This window comes from Hyposmocoma kahamanoa, unplaced genomic scaffold (genome assembly GCF_003589595.1).
Source record: "Hyposmocoma kahamanoa isolate Upper Pololo Valley unplaced genomic scaffold, ASM358959v1 94, whole genome shotgun sequence".
NCBI classification, from domain to species: domain Eukaryota; kingdom Metazoa; phylum Arthropoda; class Insecta; order Lepidoptera; family Cosmopterigidae; genus Hyposmocoma; species Hyposmocoma kahamanoa.
In genome coordinates, this window is record NW_020654878.1 from 946715 (window position 1) to 971345 (window position 24631).

At 36.0% G+C, this 24631-nt stretch overlaps 1 protein-coding gene across 1 annotated transcript in view; it reads right to left on the reverse strand.

Annotated features, from left to right (window-relative positions):
* Positions 1-375: 375 nt before the first annotated feature.
* The window catches only part of LOC113237752 (mothers against decapentaplegic homolog 6), a 48642-nt gene continuing 24386 nt past the window's right edge, over positions 376-24631 (reverse strand). The window contains exons 3-5 of the mRNA XM_026474383.1: positions 8018-8098; positions 2500-2693; positions 376-1795 (exon numbers count right to left, since the gene is read on the reverse strand). Coding sequence (XP_026330168.1) covers positions 1451-1795; positions 2500-2693; positions 8018-8098 — 620 coding nt within the window. The 3' untranslated portion in view covers positions 376-1450. The remainder of the gene's footprint in view (positions 1796-2499; positions 2694-8017; positions 8099-24631) is intronic.

Below are 24631 nucleotides of genomic sequence, written 5' to 3' on the forward strand. Positions count from 1 at the left end.
TTATTATATGAATACAACACAAGGCACAGTGTTTTAGACAGTTCCGATTCCCACCTGTCTTTGTAAACATGATTGCACTATATTTTATTAAAAATGTATTTAAAAACATTGGCAGATCTTTTTCGATTACAAAAACTAAAAAAAAGATCAGAATGAGGCATCTAAACAAACTAGAGGTATTCTCCCCTAACGCGCAATCACTACGACACATTTACCTTTTATTCTGAGTCGGTTAAAATGCTTATCACACAGCCTTCTTCACATTTTAAATTTTTTTTTCAACGCGCAATATAAAATTGTGTCAAATTATAGATTTGTACAAAAAATGAAATACAATTACGAACTAGACTTAGATATATTTTACGTGCTAAGGTAAGGCATAATTTTATAATTATAAATAGGTAGTTAATTACAAATATTTATAGTACATATATTTTTATATATACAGTCTCGCGATGTCTTAAAGCCGAGTTTTATACAATATTATACAATTGTATACATATGACAATGGTGCATGTGGCCCATAATTCTAAGGCCTCAAAATTGTAAAGGCAGAGGAAATTCCGAAAGAAAACATTGGGCAATAAATTTTACTCCACACCAAAATTGGCTATTCCAATTTGAGCGAGTAATATTACAAAAAAAATGTTATTTTATTATTATTAATGATCCTCGATTATGATTTTAATGAAATGTTTTATGAAATAATGAATTACGATGGACGAAATGCAAAAGTCATTATAACTCTAAACGCCCACTGCTTTCTTTTAAATTTTCATTGACCAATTTCATAATATTTAGAATTCGGAATAAATTCATGACAAAATGTTTTAATCACAATATTCAAATCACTACAACAAGGCCTCATTTCGTGTGAGTGCTTGACTCTCACATACTTTCTATGTATTAAATACATAGATATAGACTAGTTTATATTAAAAACAGTATTTTTAGTCAATATTATTATTGTTTACTAAATAAACAACTTTTGAACTAAATATTTTATGTACCATTATGCCCCAAAAGAAATTCATTCTGCGGGGGTATCGTAGTGCAATTATTGGGTGCACTGTTATTATTAAATGTGCTCGAGTACTATCAAAATTATCAAAACTCTACGTTCCATAATTTTCATAGCATCAAAGACTTGGTAAGTATACAAAATTTCAACAATAAACAAAAATTGTTTGCACAGTCTACTATTTCAAAATGTCAGCTCACTTCACTTTTTTGGTCTATTTCCACTGTTCACATTGACGCGATTATTTTGTTTGATAAAATTGAGGTGCAGATTTATTTGAAATTCAAATGGTTCTGCATATAATAACGCACACTAAGCTTACAAAAAGAGCATTCATTATTGACTTGTTAATTTTTTTATGTTCAAAAAACCCCACCTCAATGTAACAAACCAAAACAAACACAGAAACCCATCACTTTAGTCTTTACGTCAGCTAGGCGGGGCTAGAAGCACCTCCAACCAACACGGGCAGGCTGTGACGTCCCTCCTGGAGTACTTCGGACCCCATCCTTTCGCAAAGGAGATCCTCACAGACCGTGGATCTACAGGTCCAATATGCGGCAAAGACACCGCTGGAGGTGGTAATGCAGGATCGAACACGCATAGGCAATGGCCTGGAGCGACTCGCCAGACCAACAGGGCTTTGGCAGCAGCAGCGTCGAGAGCTGGAGAGCTGACGAAGACAGGTTCTTGGCTGCGGTTGTACAGCCAGACTCCATCGGACTCTAGTGACAGGGTGACACCTAGACCGATTTTTTCTCGCGTCTTTTTCACCTGAAAAAAAAGAAAATCATTAGATACATTAAGAACGGGCGTATAGTCTAGTTGGAGAACCGTTGCTTCTCAATTAAGGCATCCGTAGTTCGGATCCCACTAGCGGCATATACTATGACTATTTTCTAAATTTCCATCATATTACTAACGTTCGTCTTTTCATGACCAAGCCAACGAAGCATCCTTTTTCTATCATAATCACTACATCATCTTCTCTCTCTCTCTCTGATCAGCATTCTGACTTTCAGATTTACTTTGTATCGAGTAAGTTGCAATAATTGTGCAAAACAGAAAACCAAAACAATTTACCGACTGGTCGGACGAGTGGATCGTTTATCAAATGTCGAGGGTTATCGGCGCGTGCGCAACCACGCGGCTAAATCAATACTACACTGTTTACGAACACAGATTACCAATGGAATTCTGTTTTTCTGATTCGAGGAATTTCGGTTTATATTTTAGGTCTAAATTCTTCAATATTATTTTAAGAACAATAAGCTATTGAAATGCAAATCCTCATACTCCACAATGTTAGCACTTAGGTTCTACCTGTTGCAGATGCCCATTACTCTTGGCTACTACGATATTGCTTCCGTCTACCATGATCCCTTTGATAATATTGAGACTTTTCTGCCAAAACCCTATATTTTCCCTTCAATCCATAATCTGTTCGTAAATAATACAATGTAGTAAGCAATCCTCACCTGCTCAGCCTGTGGCACATCACTTCTCTGCTCCAGCGCATCTAGACACAGCCCGTGTCTATTCGAACCACATCTTCCACCGTCCCCACCAAATACATCAACCGCTCTCACGCGCACGCCGAACTGTCGTCCAACACGCTGCGTTAGCTCCCAGTATGCTAGGCGACACCACTCTGACTCCCAGCTTGGTTTTTCTGCAAAAGAATAACAAAATATGCTAATGTTTTTGGTAGAAAAAAATTACCGTGTCCAGATGATAGGTAAGCTCTCTTTCTAGATGTTTGAAGTAAAAAACTTTTTCACTGTTAATTTTTAAAAAGCCTACCAAAAACTAGACGAAAGAAACTTTCTGAGCTAGCCTCGTAGAGCCCCTAATTCTAGGTCACGCAGACGGCTTCCAATGACGTCGCACATCCGGTTACAAGCTTTGACCAACGAACACTTTACCCGTCACTACATTTCGCCCTAAACAACACTAATGAAGGCAAGTTATTTTTTTACGAAAAAAATCTGAATCGAGCACTGTGAATACATTATTCCATCAAAATTGTAAGTGTAAACAGCACCTACTCAATCTTAGCTCTACTGATCATTCTCCCTTTTCTTTTTGCCCAACTTTTTACTTGGTAGATACTCCAGTGCCACAATAACATGTACCAGAAATTGCTGTTCTATATTAACTCCTGTTCGTCCCGTTCGTGGAAAAAATCTTTATGTGTATGGCGTGTCGTCAATAATATACCGTAGTTTTCACTACAGACACTATGGTGTCTGAGCCCCTTGAAAACTCGGGCGAAAGATGAATTGTGCTATCTTGAGCCAACATACTAGTTATGTATTGGTACCTCAAATAAACACAAATAAAACCCAATTCTTCCTTCTCTTTAATCGTCCTTGTTTAGATGCTGCCGACGAGGATAGCTTCTAGGCCATAATTTGTAAACTGTAACGATCAGAGTTAACGATAAATTTTTTCAGGGTCGACGGGTCCTTTTTGTGTTAAAGCAATGCATGTGGTATACTCTAATTGGGCAACTCAAGAAGTAAAATGTACTGTACTAGTATGGTTATAAGGACCTTGTTATCCAAAATAAACGCTTATTTACAATTATCATTATTTTAAGCTTCTATTTTAGATTCTCACCGGAATCAGGCACTAAGGTTCAAGTCGTACGTGACGAATGAAGCAGCGCAGCTTCCTGCATTTATGCTGGAAGTGACGTGCTACAGAAATCTAACCACCTCAATTGTTAGCGAGGCTAGCTGGAATTAACCCGTTTTCAGACATAGCAATTGGAATTATTTCAGCGGAGGCCACACCCCACATGTCGGTGAACTCGATCGAAATACTTCCGACCTGCCTTTCTTTTAAATTCTAGCCTCTTTATATGAAATGTAAACTATTTTCTCGGATATAATTCTCATATATTATATTATTTTCAACGTTTTAGGCCCACAAGTTCCATGATAACGACTAGCTGAGATGGTATTAGTCATCAAACAATTATCATATACGTATATAAAATTTTATAACCAAACTCGCCTTTGATAACCTAAAAGGTGTGATGGTGGTAGACTCACGAGCTAATGAACGAAAGTACATTTTTTTCCATTATATATGCAGAGGCCAATTGCACAATGATTACTTTTGTTATAAGCCCTGTACTTTTCCGCCTAGGATATCGTATAGTGATCACACCATTTGTATTTACAGAATTCACAAAGCATGACATAAGCACTCCAGAAGGGAGCCGCTAATCGACGCATTGACAGACGGTGGCGACGAATTGATCCAACCATGCCAAGTCATCATTCACACATTTTGTAAAAGAAAACAATGAATGAATTTATTTACAATTTTAACTTCTGCAATGACTTCATCAATTAATCTTTATCATTGAAGATCTATATCTATTTGTTTAATATCTATAATCGATAAGAAAACATATTGCTTGTTCTACATATCACCAAACTATCGTTATTTTAGTCAAATTAACGTTTAACAATGTTTCCGTTGACAGATAGTTCATTAATCTGATCCCAGCCAACGTTTTCGGGCGACAATGCCAATGTGTCACTTGGATGCTGCAGGCCGTTGATTCAGCGGTGAAAAATAACTATATAACACTATTGTTCTAGAGAAATTCGTACGAGTATCAGATTTCAGTCGGGGGAAACAAAATGTCTACGAAACGTCCCAAAGTTAAGTAACATAGGATAATGGTACTTAACTTAAACGTACTTATCCACAAGGAGCTCTACTGCTTCTGCAGACGTGGTAAAGTACGTCCAGAGAAGTACTACCACCTTACCTATGTCTGCTGCAACTGAACACTACTGCGTTCCGGCTTTGAAGTGTAAGAGTGCTGGTGATATTTTTTTATAATACTAAATGACGGGACGAACAAGTCGTATGACTGGTGGTAAGCGACACGCCTGTCTCTAACAGTAGCAGTTCCACTCAGAGCTTTAAATCACAAAGATTGAGACATAAGTTGACAAGTCCCATATGACCATTTGCCTGTAACTTCACCAGCACCCTTCGAATATAATGCTTACATCACTGCTTGGAGGCAGAAATAGATACAGTAGCAGTACTTTCCTGGATTACCTCTTCCACAAGGAAATCTACAGCTACAAAAAGTTATGGGACTTGTCAACTTATGTCTTAGGGTGGCGGGCGCAGAGCAGTACCTTATAGATCTTTGTGATTTAAAGCTCTGACTGGCATTGCAACTATGGACAGGCGTGTTATAAAGGGAATTAAAGCCATTCGAAAAATGTACTATTGTATACTATCTATGCGTGTTATATTTAGTTAAGTTGATATAAAAGAAATCATTGGTGTCATTGACTTACAAATAAATGGACGACGGGTCTAATACGCAAACCACGAAAAAAATGTCCCAAGTCAACCTATTTAAACGTAGTGACATGTAAAGGAATATGAAAAAGCTAAAACGTTGAATTTAAATTGTAATGTCAACGCAGTACTGTCTAATTTTGCTTGCTTCGCTGTCAGTCGAACAAACGAAGACTAAAGCGTGAATGACGCTCTGTATACGATTTTAACGCCCTATAAGTTCGGACACTTTTTAGCGCGGACCCGACGTCCATATAATTGTAAGTCAATGATTGGTGTACGTAAAGTAGTACCTTTTGAATATAGCGGCTTTCTTATAAAGTTACGAGGTAAGTTTGAGTTTTTTGTCTGTCGTGAAAATTTTTAGAAATCGTGTTTTAAAACCGTATAGTAATCAGTGTAAATCCTTAATTTTACTATATATTTTACATACAATTTACATTTATGTACGTGGCGATTTAAGCGTAATTTGCTGGTGATTAAACCTACATGTCGAAGACGATTGGCAAACCTTGGAAAACGTATAACGTCTGAAACATTGAGCCAGACTGTATACTATCTCTCCCTAAAGAAGACCGTGTCCAGTGAGACGTGTGAGGCTTTGATATTGTCTTTTACAATTGATACAGTAATCAAAAACCCAAAACCATCCTTCAGTTTAATAAATAAGCAGAATAGTGTAAAAATTTCGTTGTCCCGACACCATGTCATGGTAGTAATGTGGTAGTGGGGCGGACCAGGCGCCGGCTAGGCGGGCCTCAATCGATCGTCAAGGTTACCACCACACAGGTGGTATTGTAGCAATACCACGTATAGCGGTGAGATTTTTGCTACGTTACTTAATGTGGGTTTAGAAATTGGATTTTACGAACGAATGTTTGATGAACCTTGGAAGATAGCGTGTGTCTACAAACAAATTAATGCAGTCAAAAAGTCATGTATAAGTTGCAATTGACTTCTCAGATAGTGAAGAAGGTAATGCGTGTAATGTAAATTCTATATCGACCATGTCAGCGGAAAAAATAGGAGGTCCACGAGAGTGGCACCCCATTTAAGCAGATCGTAAGCAAAATTTTAAATTTCCCTAAATAGAATAATGCACATTACGCAGAGTGTAGTTGTTCTGGAGATGATATTCGAGCAATTGTGTACAGTTTGATATGCTGTTCACTGTAAATACATAATACTTTCATATTTAATAGGCATAAATAACCCATGAAGTAAACATTTCACATAAAAAATGTGTTTTTTTTTATATAAAGTTTCTCACTATACAGTAAACTTATCGAAGTGAGTAGCACTGTGTATCCATATTAAAAAGAATGAGGTGTCTGCTCAAAACAGAAAAACAGCCACGTGGTCTACGAGACAAAAAGTTTTGGAACCTTTGCATTAAACACAGTCATACAATAAATCAAACCTTTGAAAACACCCTACTCTTGCACAAAAATAAGTTGTTAACTGACAAAACCCCTCGCGCTCAACGTGTCCTAAGTGTGCTGGTGACTAGTTTGATTATTTATATTAGTTTGTTTTCATGTTATTTTGTTCCACATTTGATTAAAATATTCTGAGTAGTATAATTAAATGTATTATGAAAGTAGTTAAAACCTTCCTGCTTTTGTGCCCTTAGAGTCGATTTTTGAGGACATCCTGCCGTTCATCCTTTGTCAATACACAATACAAAAAGTGAGGTAATAGTTTTATTAACTTAAATTATATACAAATATTTGTCATGAACTTGGGTTACCCAGCACTTGTCTCAAATTTCTACGGATGTTAAAAAAAATACTATTGGTTGAAATAATAATTATTTGTTGATTATAAGTGTCCTTTCATACCCAATAGAATTTAGAATAATTTAACTAAAATGGCGAATTGGAAAGAAATTGTTTGAGAAAATTGCGTTATTTTGGACAGCGAAAATTCTCCTTTATTGACAATCTAGGTAAGACTATATAGTCTTATTTCGAATGAGGAAAGAATAGGTCTACTTGGTACTTGGTGTAACGGGCTGGTGTTTGCAATATTTTGCGTGTGGAATATATCAAACTAAATAAAAGTGTCATAGCGAAAAATTTATCGTTCAAAAGGTCATTCCTTTTTACCAATTAGCAGCTCTCTACGGGTATAAAAAATAAACTGAATATGAAAACATTTAAAAAAAAAACACCGCGAACAGTAATTGGCGCCTAACATTAAAAATAACTAAATAACGCACACACTAGGGAACCCCGCACTAGGGAAACCCTGTGTCACGGGGCCATGAACACATACACATAGAACACTAAAAATTACACCCAAACTCACGAAAAATTATACCAAAAATTACACTAAAACCCTCGACGTTTTCAAAACTTCTTTGATAACTGTTAATATTAGGTCATACTTGATATCTAGAATATTTTTGGTCTTTCGTTTCATGCTGTTAAATACAAGTCTTTTGAAAAAAAGAAAGAAAATTATGAACTCCGATGCCCAACGTATACCTACAACCAATTTTAAAGATACCGTTTCCAAACCTGTCCATGCCTTCTCATCAAGCGTCTTTAGCTATAAGCACTGGGCCACACCAAGGGTCCATCAATTCCTCCAAGATTTTTGGTCTTGGATATCGTAAGTAGTATCGTAAGGCGAAATTCCAGGAAAACCTACCTTCGCCATCAGTAGCGAGTGAGCCAGTGGGTAGCCGCTCGTGATCAGTCCTCCTGGCATCCTCGGTCCTCTCGGTGTGATCTGAAAACAATACAAATACAACTTTCATTATCATAGCACTATTGAATTACTCATTTCAGGCAGACCTATCCACCTCGCGTTGTGTAGATAAATTTGTATTGAAATATAGATTACTAAACTATAATAATACCTATCCCCAAAAAAATATACATCGGACTTTAGATAGTCTTATCGTATACCACACAAACTAAAATATAATAGAATTAGAATTCCATCCTTATGTCACTGATTTACCACTCATTCGCTGAAAGTAATGCTAAGGTCTTACAAATAAATGGACGACGGGTCTAATACAAAAACCACGAAAAAAATGTCCCAAGTCAACCTATTTAAACGTAGTGACATGTAAAGGAATATGAAAAAGCTAAAACGTTGAATTTAAATTGTAATGTCATCGCAGTACTGTCTAATTTTGCTTGCTTCGCTGTCAATCGAACAAACGAAGACTAAAGCGTGAATGACGCTCTGTATACGATTTTAACGCCCTATAAGTTCGGACACTTTTTAGCGCGGACCCGACGTCCATATAATTGTAAGTCAATGGCTAAGGTCGACGATGAAGCATGCACACCTAAATAATGCTTATTCACTCTCGCCTCTTTTTTAAAATACGAAATGACGGGATGAACAAGTCATGCGCCTGGTGGTAAGCGATACGCCTATCCATAACTTTAAAGCACAAAGATCTTATATGCCGAAACCGAACTAATGCTCACATTACTGCTTGGCGGCAGGAATTGGTAAGGTGGCAGTACTTCCCAAGGCGAACTCTTTCACAAGGAGCTCTACTACTGCTAAAACGTTTCGAAACTGCAAGAACAAGTCTGCATGCAGAGAATAGCCGTTCGCCATATACAGGACCTCTAATCTAGCAACAATAGTGCACACCGTTGGATCAATATATCATAATTATCATAATACAACGATTTCTTATCACAGATTTCATCATTCAGTTTAAAGGAAACGTTGTCTGTCATAAAGCAAGAGTGAGTAATCAAAAGCCCAAATCTAATAATAACTATCGAATCAAACAGACGGAAAAGTCTAAAATCTAAATAAAATGTCTATATAATAAGACCAGTTAAGCAGGTTCGTGTATGACATCATGCCAATCCCATCGTATGTATGTATATATACATAGGTTTAGGTATTGTTTTTGATATCATAACGTGTCGTATACTTGTACTATCTAAGATATTCCTAAGTCGTGATGATTACTTTAAAGCTTAAGGGCTGTTTCGTAATCTTTTTGAAATACCTTTATAATTATTTTTAATACAGTTGCTCAAAACGTGGTATTTTTCGCACTACAAATCGTGCCGAAAGTTGGAATTTTCGCACTAGTGCTTTTTACTTTTCCATTTTGTTTTTTAATTTACTGTTGTTTCAAATCTTAAGCACAGAACTAAAGAAGTCGTATATTTATTTAATATTTATGTGCTTTGTGACGTAAGTCATTCGTCATTAAAACTTATATTTATTTACAAATACTATATAATGAACGTATCGAGTGGAGGTCCACAGTCTCTGCCTACACCTGAATGGGTGACAGGCGAGATTTTTATGTATATATTTGTTCTATGTATTACAGATAAATTGTATCTCACTACCGTGCACGGGTTCCTAAAGAAGTTTGAACAAAAGTACCAGGACTTCATAATAAGAAAAGTGGTTACAGACCGATATTACAGAAAATAAACAAAAACAGCACGTTAGAACTATATTTCCATAGACTTTTAAATAATGGTTGCAGTGGTTGTATTTCATTATTTTAATTTACTAGCAGAAAATGAGTTTTTTTTAAATACTGTTTTATTTTACTTTCAATGTAGTTTTTTCGCAAATGTATTAAAAAACGTCGTTTGATACACGTGCGGATTTGTCATTTTCACTTGTCTCGCGTCTTGACCCTCGCCTCTGGCTCAGGCCAAGAAGCCTCGAGCCTCGTGAATAATGACTACTTTCCGCACTTATATCAAAAATAACTATTTTGAATGTTCTATCATTATCGTCAAACGTTATGTTTCTCATTGTTTTTGGGGTAATGCCGCTGATAATATTAGAATCTTTGTCCTACAAAGCAATTTACAATCTGGGCCCAAAGTGTCTTTAATACAAGACTAGTATGTACAACGGTAATGTAACCAGCACTCGTACCCTTAAAAACTGGAACGCAATAATGCAAGGACGAGCGTTTGTGTACTACGTCCGCTTCGCAGAAATGACGGTCCGAAATGTTACAGAGATCATTTTATCTCTAGGTGTACAAGCGATATTCGTACTTTCTCGGATTCGATTTGGACTTAGTGCACAAGTGACATCCGAAGTATGTCCGAATTTTTTCGGATTCGGAATTAACGGCTATTAACTCTGCTTGGCGCAGAAAAAGGTGAACTGGCAACACTTCCTGGACAAACTATACAAGGAGCTCTACTGCTACCAAAGCAATTAAGGTACATACAATTAAGAAGCCACCGTTTTCTTACAGGGTATCACAGGAAAAAAAGAACAACAAATTATGTTTACTTAATTTCGATTGTGGGAGACGTTCGCCCTGTTTTTCGGTGTTCTCAAAACCCTATCGAGTAGTTTGTGCATCGTCAAATGCTTAATGAAAACTGTTTCAATTAATATTTAATTATCAAGTCCCATTATATTTCTTTGAAGAAAATAAGACCAAACATAAATTTATTCTTTCTTCCTTGAATAAAAAAAACAAATCAATGATACATCAACATCGTTAAATTATTAAAATTATGCCGATTTTAAAATATTCCAACAAACAAACGCATTAAGGTAATAATACGGACGAAACTGCGGTTAGAAGCTAGTTAATTATTAATATAAATGATTAGAAATACATACGCTGTCAAAAACTTATACATATATAATAAATACAGTTGTATATTATACACGGGTGACATTTTAAAACACCTGTAAAATGTGAATGGCATTAATCAGAATTTTGATTATTGTTTTGAAAGAATGATTACTTCGATGGATTCGGCTTTAAAAGAAGAGTTAACAAGGAAGTTTTTTGGTGCACGAAAAGATCCTACCCGACGACGTACCATTTACTCTCGTTTTAGTTACCAATTTATTTTGTTACAAATTTTTTTTTTATAATCTATCTACTATACTAACACACGTGCACACTACATTAACTTAACAATGTTTTTGCTTTTAATGCACCGCAACGCGCTACCTTCGAAGGTGGTGTCTGAAAATCAGTGCTTTTTTTACTTTTGGGCAAATTTTGAACTGACACACGACCTATTTGGCTTGCTGCAGCACACACAAGCTGGTCACCATTAGGTTAATATTGTGTTTTATATTTTTTTAATTTAATTTTTAGCTGTTTGTTTTTATTTTATTTTATTTAAATTTTGATTTTGATTTGTATGCCATCGATACGATAAGAAGAAGACAAGGAAGGAAAGAATCAGTGTGATCGTAAAAAACATTTATTATATGGATATCATATTGTATCTAATATCTTCGAATCTGTGCCTATCAGAAACTGACTTGTAAGATTTGAACTAATTAGTGAGCGGTGGTAGTCCCGAGGGGTCGACGATTTGATTCCCTGTGGCGGCATGTACCTTCAATTTGCATACATTTGTGAAGGTTTACGGTGAAAAAAAGCATCGCTACGAATAGAGGTTTTAAAAACCCTGGAAACGTGTGAAGACCCTCTACCCAGTGGGACGTGTAGAGGGTTGATGATGGTGACGAATGAATGATGAAGATTTGGACTCTCGTCATGTTGCGGAAAACATTTTTTTTTCTCTATTGATAACTTGAACATTTGAATGAAAAATCTAAGCCGCAAGACCGAGTATTGGGGTCTAGAAACAGCTTGGCCCAGAGATTAACACTGTGATTGCTAGATGAAGATATAAGAACCAGTTTGGGAACCGAACTATTCTAAAAAGTATGTAGAATTTAAATCATCTCAGTTGTGCGTCGATAAAATGGTAATGGCGGGATTTCGTACGTTTGGTATTCTACTAAAAGTTAAGATAGTGGCTTGTCAGCGGCTAACCGTGGAGCTACTAACAACTGCCATTGCATTATTTTTGGTATTCTGCTCTTCATGAGGCTATACAACCTCAAGCGGCTTTGGTTGATTCAGCATAACGGTGAAAGTGTAGAATCAATCACTTTGAAGTATATAACCAGAAATAGAGACGAAATAAGAACCACACATTCCTGGCAACTCATCACTCATAAACATCACTCATAAACATCACTCATAAACATCAACTCTCGTTTGCACTGAAATATCAAATTAGACAGCTGAAATAGTACAGCGCCAACAACTGACCTGTGTGTATGTCTCCGTATATTCCAAAAATATTCTGTATTTATTGTAATAAAGATAATATCTCTACCAATGGCGTGCTGTTCCATTGGGTGGTGTGGAGAAACAGCAAAACATCTAATTACAAAACAAACTGAATCACATTTCATCGGTAATTAAATATTAAATATGTAATTTTGCAATTTTCATCCATTATAGCAAAGCTCAAGTTAACTGGTCGATTTGAAGTGAAATAGTTGACGACACCCGTCAATTGTTTCGAACTCGGGCTAGCCAATCGGAGCGCAGTTGTCACAGTAATTATATGGCACAATAGTTTTCAAACAAATTAAACGACAAGTCGTCTCTATTACTGATTATATACTCGATAAATTGAGGATATACAGGGTGGAAATTTATAATGCCACCTGGAGGGAAAGTACTCTAAATACTGGAGATAGAAATTTTTACTTAAAGGAAACAATCCTTTATTTTTTAAAAGGAATAAAACTGCATTCATAGATTTTCGAAAATTTTTAAGAATCGAACCCGCTTTAATCTGGAAAAAATGCACCCTGTACTTTTATTGCATCGATCGATAGGGTTAATTATAAGAATTAAATCTCTCTTACAAAATTGGTTAATTAAATGAAAAAAAACCATGAAATCTTAACGTATTTTAATAAAACGAAAAAAATTCGTTAAAATATTAAATTTGTGTATCCAAGAAAATGGAGCTCATTTCGAGCAACTAATTAGTTAGATTATCATTTTTTTCGTTTTACCGCTCGACCCAAGCAAAATAAGCCATATTAGTACAGGTAACATTTGAATTCAAGACTAGGTAGAATCGACTCTTAATGGCGAGTCCACTAACATTATAAACGAGATAAAAATTAAGATATGCTTAGTAATTTCCATGGTAGGTTTAGTAAGGTAACATCGGTCATTAGTGATAAATGAATGAACGACATTTGTGACATTCCTGACACTCTATTCAGCCTCAACAGCCATTGCAACTCGATTTTAAGAGAATAGCAAATATTATCATAAATGACCAGTAGCTTCAAGAAGATTAGAAGATTTTGGGCCCAGGTTATTGATTTTGTCCCATCATCATCATCAGCTCATTTATACGTGCTGGACACGGGTCTTATTATCGTACGGGATCTAATTTAACCCCACGGATTTTTGGTTTTGTCTAGCACATTATTATTGTTAAATAGATACGTACCTATGTGTATGTACGTATATTCTATTTAACATATACAATTTGCATATTAGCGATCAAATCAAGGACAATGGAGACAACAGCATATAATTATAGCTATTTATATTTATTGGCTGTCTCGCTCCGTCGGTACTAGGCGTTATGATATTATTTAGTAGCAGTAGAGCTCCTTGTGAGAGAGTTCGTCCAGGGTAATACAATGTGAGCATTACAGCGTTCCGGTTTTCCAGAGTAAGGGTGCCGGTGAAATTACAGGCGCTTGGGCTTGTCAACTTATGTCTCAGGGTGACGGGTGCAGTGGCAGTGCCCCTCAGATCTTTGCGATTTAAAGCTCTGAGTGGCACTGCAACTGTTATGGACAGGAGTGTAGCTTACCATCGAGCGCACAACTTGTTAATCTTGTCACTTTATATTATAAAAAAATATATTTCATATAAAGGTGAAAATTCCTTTCCCTTTATTTCCTAACTTATAACAGTAGAAATTATGATGATGGAGACATTCGCCATATTTTTTTGTATCACATATTCATCTTTAAAAAAATACATATACAGAAGTAGTTTACAATAAGATCTTGTATAGCCTGTTATTTTACCCCACGTGTGCTGTTTACAATGCAAATTGTCAATAGTTTACACTAGTTTACAAAACAGGTTGACAGTCGTTTGCACGGGTTTACATCGTGCAATAACAATATTATGGTAACAATGGAATTTTCTGGTAATCGTAGAATGCAGACGCTTTGTGTTATGATCCGTTTACGGAGGGTTAAATCATGATTTAAAATTAATATATTTCCTTAGCAACGTGTATTCTATACGAAGTGATTTGCGATGAGATATCGGAATAAATATATATAGTATGGAAAACATATATACAGGGTGGAAAAAATATGGGACATGAAGGCCAATTATCTTAGATACAGATAGCAAATTTTACAAAAAGTAAAAGTTCTTTTATTTTTCTTAATACTTTCACAGATCATTTAAAAGCGTAAATAAGCCGAGAACAGAATCAACTATAAATGCAAAAAATCACTCGACTAATCGATAGAATCAATGGTAGTAATAAACATTGCGTCAATACAATAATGAGTATTTATATTTTTGCGCTTTTAGTCGGTTAAGTTCCAGGCTCAGATAAGATTTTTTTTTAAAAATGTGATTGTAGTTATTCGAATAAAGAAAAATAGAAGAATGGTATTCTTTAAGTAAAATTACTTATTTTCAGAATTCAAGGTATTTCCCCCTTATGGCCCATTGATTTTTTTCACCCTGTATACCTAAACTTCAAGGAAGTCATACACTCGGAGTGGATAATACCTTCATCTGCAATCTTGGAATTTATATTTTTGATGTGTAACTAGTAATTATTTTGCTGTGGTAATAATGGCTTTTTCTCTACTACTACTCTTTTTTTACTTATAATCATTCCACAATTACAGAGACAGGATTGTGCTTCATTTTATCGTGAATAAGACACTTTTCCATTGGTTAAATTAATCTCGTGACGGCATCGGGCTAATGAACGGTGGTCGTCAGCTTTGCGCAGCAAATACGCCTCAGTAGTTTTTAAACTACACACACCAGCACATTTAACGCAACAAAAACAAATTGAGATCACAAAATAATAAAGTTCATATTTACATAATTGAGAATTGGACATAAAGTAGCTATTAAATTAACATGTTTAATTAGCACAGCCAGCCAATAAAACAAAATGCATTTTTTTTACAAAATTTAACAGTTTAGCGTTGTATCGAGTTCTTAGGTTTTCGCGATTATTACATATAGGAAATGAAACTATTTTTCCGGATTTAAATCGCGTATATTTGTTTTTTCAAACAAACCGACGTTTCGGGCCCTTTACAGGTCCCATGGTCACGGTTGACTGAGGTGGTACAGTCTTCAACCAGTTATGTCTAATATTAATGCAAACCACCCTATTTTTTCAGTATAGTTACAATAGTCATTAATTAAATACCTTATTTTTAATTTTACAAAGAAAACATTCCAATTTACGCTACATTAAGTTTTACAAATTATTTTATTGAATGAATTTTTATTAAGTTTAAGTTTTAGTTTAGCGTTGATTAAATCAAACGTTAAAAGTCTATACAACCTGAAATGGCTTTGGCGGAATCAACCGCATAACATTGAGGGTCGTATTCCAGAACTGTACTCAATGCTCAAGTCAGGATTTGAGCAGACTTGAGTATGATTTCAAGCACTGGAAATACGACCCTAATGATAAGGACTTGAGTATGATTTTCAGTGCTCACTGCAATACTCAAGTCCTGACTTGAGCATTGAGTAGAGTTCTGGAATACGACCCTTAAAGTGTTGAATCAAATATTTTGGAAAAAGTATAAACGTAAAATTGAGGATATTCTGATTAACTACCCATCAGTGTGGAAACATATTCCTAAAAATTTTCACGATACAAAAAAACACAAACTTACTTCGAAATTTAACAGGAATTATATATTCAATAGGTACTTTACATATACCATTGATTTTTTTTTTACTAAACTAAATAGAACACATATAGTATACGACATACATTTTTCAATTGGTTTTCATTTTGTTTGTAAAAAAATAAATTCTAAAATATAGCCAGTGTCTCCGTGCGTGTAGCCCTCTGATGAATTAGGTGATTTTGAGATAGGCCACTATTATAGAAAGCAATCGATATTCTGTGGTCTACTAGAAACTCAATTAGAAAGTTTTTTAAGTGACATCTATACAATAGGTTTTGTCGTCTGTCTTTTTTTTTAAATTAGATAAAAATTTATAGTTCCAGTTTATGAAATGTTATTTAGGCCGATTCGACTTATCGGATATCTTTGGATCATAAGAGTAGAACAAAAGAGTGAGTCGACTCGACGGCACGTACCATTCGTGTACTATACAGTCAGATGGCATCGGTTATCGTTGAATTTCAAAGCTTATCATTATTTCAAGATTGCCATTCTATACAAAACTAGCTGCTGTCCGCGACTTAGTTTGCGTAAAATAAGTCTTCGAGAAGCCTACCCTAATATACTAACTTTCATTGTTGTCTTGGTTCTCCATACAAACTCTCATCACTTATTTCACCCTCTTTAAGATGATTTATTTTGGTGACAAAAAGTACTCTTTGTCCTTCTCCTACTCGTATGTCCCATCTAACTCTATGCTAATAACAACGCTCACACTCATAGCCCTGTATCGCAAAGCTCACACACAACTCACGAAATTAATCAATGTAGGTCATTCAAATATTCCTCCCGGCCCGAGAATCGAATCCGGGACTCCGTGTGGCAGTCCAGGATGGACCGTTCGGCCACTGAGGCAGTTATACCAAAATTCTTGAAAATTAATCGAACCGATAAGGCGTGAAAATGTAACAGACAGACAAAGTTACGTCTGCGTTTATAATATTACTTTGGATAGTTATCGATTTGACACGACTGCGATCGATTAAAAAAGTGGCAACACTGGCAGCGGCGATAGAAGGGGCATTCACCGAGTATCGGAATGTTTATTTCATACGAAATAGGTATTTCTCATTGAATTTAACTATTTTTGTGAATCTTATAAAAAATGGAACGAATTCAAATGTTCGACGATATTGATCACCTAACGACGCACGGTTAAAACTGTGGACGCTAAATAATGTCCAGAGTTCGATTTCTCAACTAATGTAAATTGATTCTCGCTTGGGTGTTCCACTTGTTTTGTGATACATTATAATATACCTTGCGCAGCTTATTATTCCTATCTCGACGGTAGCTAAATCTGATATTGAAGGCAAGAAACCAACGACATTGTAAACTTGTCAACAATCCCAACAATGTTGAGTAAATCGCTCAGCTTGAGCTGCGCGCGCGCTGTTCCTGACGCGTGTGTTTGTTTGTCGATTTTCCTGTCTTCGTAAACAAGACGGATTTGGAGTTGTGATATTTAGTTCAACGCAGTTAGATACATAAGAGTGTCGATACTGTGAGTCAGCCTTGTTAACTAACACTAATTTGTGAGGTTCAATAATTGTTGTTCTCTTTTTTAAACTAACAGAGAGTGACAAGAATGGCAGTACTTTATAGACACAGGACAAACTTTTAGGCATGTGCATGGAGTACTGCTGCCACCTTTGGGATGGCTCTCTACATACCAACTGGCCATCTTGGATTCAATTAACAACTGTGTCAAGAGGCTTATAAGTGACTCGGAATTGGTGAAGGTGGAGCTGTAAAACCTTGAACACCGCCGTAAAATTGCCTGCTTATGGGTATTTTACAGGATATATCACGGAGAGTGTAATTACACGATTTAATTCCGCCTTTCCATCATCGGGGAACCAAACGTAGGCTTGAAGAGAACGACTATGGAGTCGAATTCCCTGCCTGCAGACTTGTTCCCTGAACGTTATAACTTGTTCTTTCAAAAAATTCCAACAACAACGCCACATAATAATCTAATTAATTAAAAAGTTTCAAGTACTTTAAAATTCACCCAGAAGCTCCAGGGCTTCGTCAAGAAGTTCCACGTAAATAAAGCATAAAGTTTTCTCAGTAGTTATTTTAGGGTCCTGTGTACAAAAATACACGTAAAGCGTCTTCATTAGTGGCTATTCTAGAGCATTTTATAGCATAATGAAGTCTGGTACTGTTATAATTATTTCTTGACTCCTGGGCATCTTCCAAAAGTTGTTCAAAACTTATGGTCGCAACGCCAGGCTAAGTTATTACCGTTATTTTAATACCAAACAATTCAGAACTAATGTTGACTCCAATGCTATTTTGAACGGAATTTGCCCTGAATACAATACATTACATAAAACGTACAATACAATTCATCTGATTTGGAGTTGTTTTCATTAAATAAATTCAAAGTTTATTATATAACTGCCTTTACAGCCTTTATTTACTGCCATTTAATTTAAACAAGTTTACATTATTTGTTTACGATCGCATCCATTTGTTTGTATATAATATAATATACAGTAAACGCTTCAGATACGACGTTATATGTGCATGCTGTATTTGCCTATTATTGGGTTAACAGTCGAATAATTTCTGCAGTGTTATTTTATGGCCATGTTTAATAGTGTATTTCTCATTGGCAAATATAATAAATAAAACTTCCTAAATTTTGGTTTTCAACTAAAGCCCAGTTATTAAATTTACATTTATTCCAAAATTTGAAAATTGGCCAGCTGTTTAACGTCGCGCCGCGCCGCCCGCTGCCCCGTCAGCTGCCATCACGCGCTTTTCGACGTCGGATCTGTGTCAAACTAATATAACACCTTGCGTTAAGTTATTTTTTTTCCAGCAGTCACTTCTGCATCTTTTTCTTCTCTTATCAACGACATACATTATACTATCGCGGTCCAGAACTTTGCCACGCCGATCACGCCACAAGTAGCCGCCATGCTGACTGCGCATGGCTTATGTTTGTCATCGTGGCGCAAGGATTTGCCAATCGGTGTAAAGTACTCAATTGTCACTCCATTTATGCGACACTTCTACATCAAGATGGCATTAATCACCTGGAATATGTCACATGGCCACTATACCGTCGTAATCGTGGCGCGGTCGTCTCGCATGCTGTAAACAGCCGGTGTCATTGCGCTCGCAACTATTCGGTCGGTCGGTTAGTTGCGCGTTAAAACCTTCGCTCTCACTGTTGAAGGTTCAACTGCTACTGAACTCGTGCTGTACTAGTTAAAGAATGCGGTTTTATATCTAAAAAAATGTTTTTTTTAGTAAAAACAACTCTCTTGTGGGGTTGAAGCTTTTTAAATCTCGAACATTGCAGAAAAATGGCCTCCATGCCGGTTTTTTCTCGATATCGAAGTGAAAAGTAATGTATTCGCCTCAAGACTAAAACGAAATATAAACCTTCGAAGTATTAGACACCCTAGCTAAAGGTCGGAAGGTCGATAAAAAAAAACAAGTTGTTATGCAATTTATTCATATGTTTATGTACACGTTCTGAAATAGAAAATGGTTGAAATGTTTATCCCTAAAAAGCGCGCAGATGAGAAAACATCATCGTGACCATCATACGGGTTTTCTCCAGGAAGAAATTTAGGCAATAGTCCGCCATGATGGCCCTATGTGAGTTGGGACAACACACGTTAGTAAACCTTTAATATACAGTAATTATCTAAAAAAATATTCGTGTTTCAAGTATCCGTTAATAATAAATGCAAAACTTTTCAGTCGTATGAAAGTAGACTGAGATTTTACAAACAAGGATCATTAGGTATTCGACGTAAGGAATCAGATATGATGTTTTTATTTAAGCTGATCCAATGCCTTGTTGATTGCCCAGAAGTTATGTCTTGCGTCAAATGGGAAGTCCCACGTTCACGTACCTAAGCGTTTGTCAAATCGAAAAATTTCAAGCTGCCGCTCAGTAGAACAAATGTCGGCCAGCATTCTCCTTTATATATCTACAATCAAATTAAACTTTGATTTAATTTTGGGCTCTCTTGCCTCAGCAAGGAATAACGTGTGCAAAGAAAGCACTTCATGATTTTTGAGTTTTCATTTCAAATTCTGTTTTTTTTTTCTTTTACGTGGTTACATTTATTTGTTCGAACGTTATTAGTTGTATATGTTGTGTTCACTAATCTATACAATATATATATATATGTGATCATCGATAAGCAGGAAACTTTACGGCGGTGTTCAAGGCTCTGCAGCTTCACCTCTACTAATTCCGAGTCACCTATATGCCTCTTGACACGCTTGTCAATTGAATCCAAGGTGGCCAGTTAGTATGCAGCAGTCATCCCAAAGGTGGTAGCAGTGCTCCATACACGACCGGGCTAGTGCTTGATACAGCTGAAGCAACACTCCCGGTGTAAAGTAAACTTGTTATGTGATTGTATTGTGTATGTTTCGAGTTGTAAACCAAATAAAATATTTAAAAAAATGTCCGTAACTCAGAAATTAAAGAGAGAATAATTACTTAGTAAACCAAAGAAAAGCAATAAGCGATTACGTCACAAAACACACTCAACTGGTAAGCAAATACAAGCGCTATATCGGTCCCGGCGCCGGCGCCGCGATAACGCTAATGGACCGATATCGCCCGTGATACCAACCCACACATTACATACACAAAACGCAGCCTTAACATTCACACTAAAAGCTTAAACTCCTATAACACTAATGACCAGGACCGACGAAAAAGTTTTAAGATCTGTTCAAGGGAAATTTAACTTTAGGTATGACAACCAGGATCCACTTTTTAATAAACCTAATCAAACAGAAACAAAAAATGACGTTGGAGATGTAAAAACAAATGTTAAAGAGATGGTAACACTTTATCGTAAAGAAATAAGAGTCTAATTTGGTTAATGTTGAAGGAAAAGGATAGAAAATAAAGATTGAAGATGTATAAATGAATGAATTCGAGGAAGCACGTGGGAACGAGGTGGAATGTCAATGGAAGAGCCAAAGGGGGTTTGATAAAAAGGTTCGGGCTATTAGGATATCGTTGGATTGATTGTTTCCTGCGGCTTATCGCGCAAATTCAGAAAACTTACGTGCTTTATTGGGACGGTTGAAGGTAAATTAGGTTTTTATCGTTAAACATCATTGATAATTCTGAGAACCACTTCCTCTAGTACCATTTTTGTTTGGTATTCGTAAAAATATCCTCCTATTCTGAGCTACCCAAGTAAGACGTACGATCTTATGCAATTTTCACAAAGGAATTCTGCCGGTCATAGCTTCATTTGTCATGCTGGCTCTTACGAATTGGACGTTGAGAGATAAGTCAAAAGAAACTAACGTTCCTACACTAACTTTGCAGTACATTTATGAAAATGTAATTTATGAAAAATAATGACAGACATAACATTAATACAGGGAATAAAAATAAACTGACAATTGTCTTCATAGAGTCATAAATACATCTTAGTAATGTATACGTTATTATAGATATAATAACATTCCGGTTAATATTACTAAATTTACCATTCACGAGGCATAAAACTATATTGAAACAAAAAGGTTTGTTATACAGCTTCTGCGTACTCAACATGACAAAAATCCGTTGTAGTGGCCCGTTTAGCTCTTGCAGGTATTCTCGGGTCTAAGATGTTGTAAATAAATATTGTAAATGATAAATGTATTGAAATGTATATTTACGAATAGCAACTCCTAGAGTTTCTTGCTCATTCTTCGAAGGGAAATCTGCATTACGAGTGAGCAGTAGAGTACTAACTGTACTGCTACATTGACTACAATGTAAAGATTTAAAATGTGATTTGCTTACCTATGAAATAAAGATCGTTTGAGTTTCAACTACTACATATTATACATAGGCAAAAGCCGCCAGAAAGATTTGAACCGCTGAAAAGCAGCCATTCTACCTCCAAGCTACCGTCCTCGTTTTCCACAAGAATATAACGCATTAAATATTTATTCAATTTTTTGTGTGAAATTACTCCACTAGTTTGTTATAAGTATTAACACAAAATCAGACACTTTGAAAAAATTCTTTCGATCCAGCCGGATTCGAACCGACTGCTCCTAGTAAACCGTGACAGACGCTATGCCAACTAAGCAACGCAACGAACCAGCAGACCTCACGAATTTTTCTATGTGCTTATTGTTGAATCTTTGTATTTGGTTTTCAACGACTTTTTAGCCGTAGCGCCATCTATGAGAAATCCATGAAAGCATTTCCTCGCCCAATTAGATACCTGTTCAGCTACCAGCCCTGGCCAGAGATGTCGCTATTAATTATAATTAAATATACTCCCGGACACATAATTCGAGCCACCTTGCATTTTCAATATTAAATGCCATTAGCTTAAACAAAGCTTGATTGATCAAGAACTATTATGCAACTTTGGAACCGGTATACTAAACGTCTTTATTGAAAATTTGAATTTAAAAAACCGGAGAAACCCTTTTCTTCGATGCTAACTATATGTTAAGGATAAAAATACAAGGTGCCTCGAATTATGTGTCCGGGAGTGTATTCATTGACTTAATATTCAATTATTTTTATGTGTAATTACTCCACTAGTTTGTTATAATTATTAATACAAAGGAAATGAAACTATTTTTCCGGATTTAAATCGCGTATATTTGTGTTTTCAAACAAACCGACGTTTCGGGCCCTTTACAGGTCCCATGGTCACGGTTGACGGACCTGTAAAGGGCCCGAAACGTCGGTTTGTTTGAAAAAATAAATATACTCGATTTAAATCCGGAAAAATAGTTTCATTTCCTATGTGTAGCAATCGCGAAAACCTAAGAACTCGATATATTAATACAAAGATCAAATAAATCGAAATATAACTCATTGATAAGAGATTACTATGAGCTGGAACTCAAGATGTGGCGTGCTATAAGGAAAATACGTTGTTCTGAATTATTTACTACTTCCGGCAGTGAGGAAAAAAACGAAATGAAGGGATTATAATTATTTCACTCATCGCTATTAAAAATATTGGAAATAATAATGAAAAATAAGGGGTGAAGGTACAAAAACGGTCCTCCGTGTCACGGAAGGGAGGGTTCAAGGATCCCACGGGAAACCCGGTGATGAATCCCGGAGTTCCCGATGTGTGTAGCATTGATTGCCAGGGATTTCCTTTGGGAATAGTCCTGTAAGCAAGGGTAGGTGTCAGATTGGAGGGTGCCTCCTAATTGAATGACGTCAAGTTGTTTGAGGTAGAAAAAAAATCGGTCTGGAATTGAATTTCAAAGATATCATGAACCAAGTAGATGTTTTCGCAATTACCATTGATTACTTGTAGGTTTAAAGTGCGGTTCTCAATACGACTGATTGTTTTTGTTTTTTTTGTATGTGTGTGTGTGTGTGTGTGTATCCAAAGAAAATAAAACGCAGAGAACATGGGTAAGCAACTTTTGAAATCGTTTTTTTTTTTAAATTAAACAATATTATTATTTTGTTTAAAAATAAAAATCCAGTGACGCAGATATTCGATTGTCTTCTATATGTAAGTGCCTATTGTGCATTTGTTTATTATTTGTTCTAATTTAGTTCTTGTATTTGATTTTCCTGGGTCTATAAGTTACCACGCACAGACACTTTAAATGCGCAATGTCGTTTTCGCTTTTATTGCATAAGAGATAAAGTTTTTTCTGCCTGAAGCCGATTCCCCGTCGATATTTCTTCGACTTTTTATTAATTGTTATAAAGATGTCGGTTTCCATAAACGCCAGTCTCTCATTGGGATAGATTATGGACCTGCCATCGCCTACGGTCTTTAGACTCTCTTTCTTTCTTTGGCAGAGATGAGGGGCTCAATAGACCCGGAATGAAGCCACCCAAGGCCTCTTCCACTCGACGTACACCAGTTTCAGACACGCCCGTTTCTTTTCGTTTCTTCCGTTTTCTTGGTACTTTAGTCCTGGGTTTTTTAAGGACAACTTCGTAAGTACGAGGTTGACCTCTATGTGCATATATATTCTTTGCTAAAAAGTTTTGTATTGGTCGACTATGCTCAAAAAATAGGCACGAAACACCCGACAGTATTTCTAATCCCTAAAGGATTGAATGAAAGATAAATCAATCAACGGCAGTCGTTTTTAAAAGATGCATGACGTCATCGGATAGCTATTTCTAAATGCAAGACAGAAACTGCACCGCAAGGGTCTTTATTAAAAACAAATATATCGAAAGGCGCGGGCGCACCGCGTTCAGAAAAAAATGTAGGGGCAAGAGTTGACTTAATTTTTTATGGATTAGGTTCCGTACAGAATATAAAAGAATTATCTGTGGTTGAATAAGAATTTCACTTGCTTGAATGTATTCACTTTACAACGAGATATCTTAAAACTCCAGTTTTGATATTTTTGATCCAAAATCCAGACTATTTAAAGAAGTAGTATCTCACCTAACACTCACTCACAATTATCCGCATACTCACTACAGTAGATCTTTCTTGTTACTTTACAAATGATGTGTCAATATATGCAGGGTTACCATCTGGTACAGAAGTTTGTAACGTCATATTTAACTCT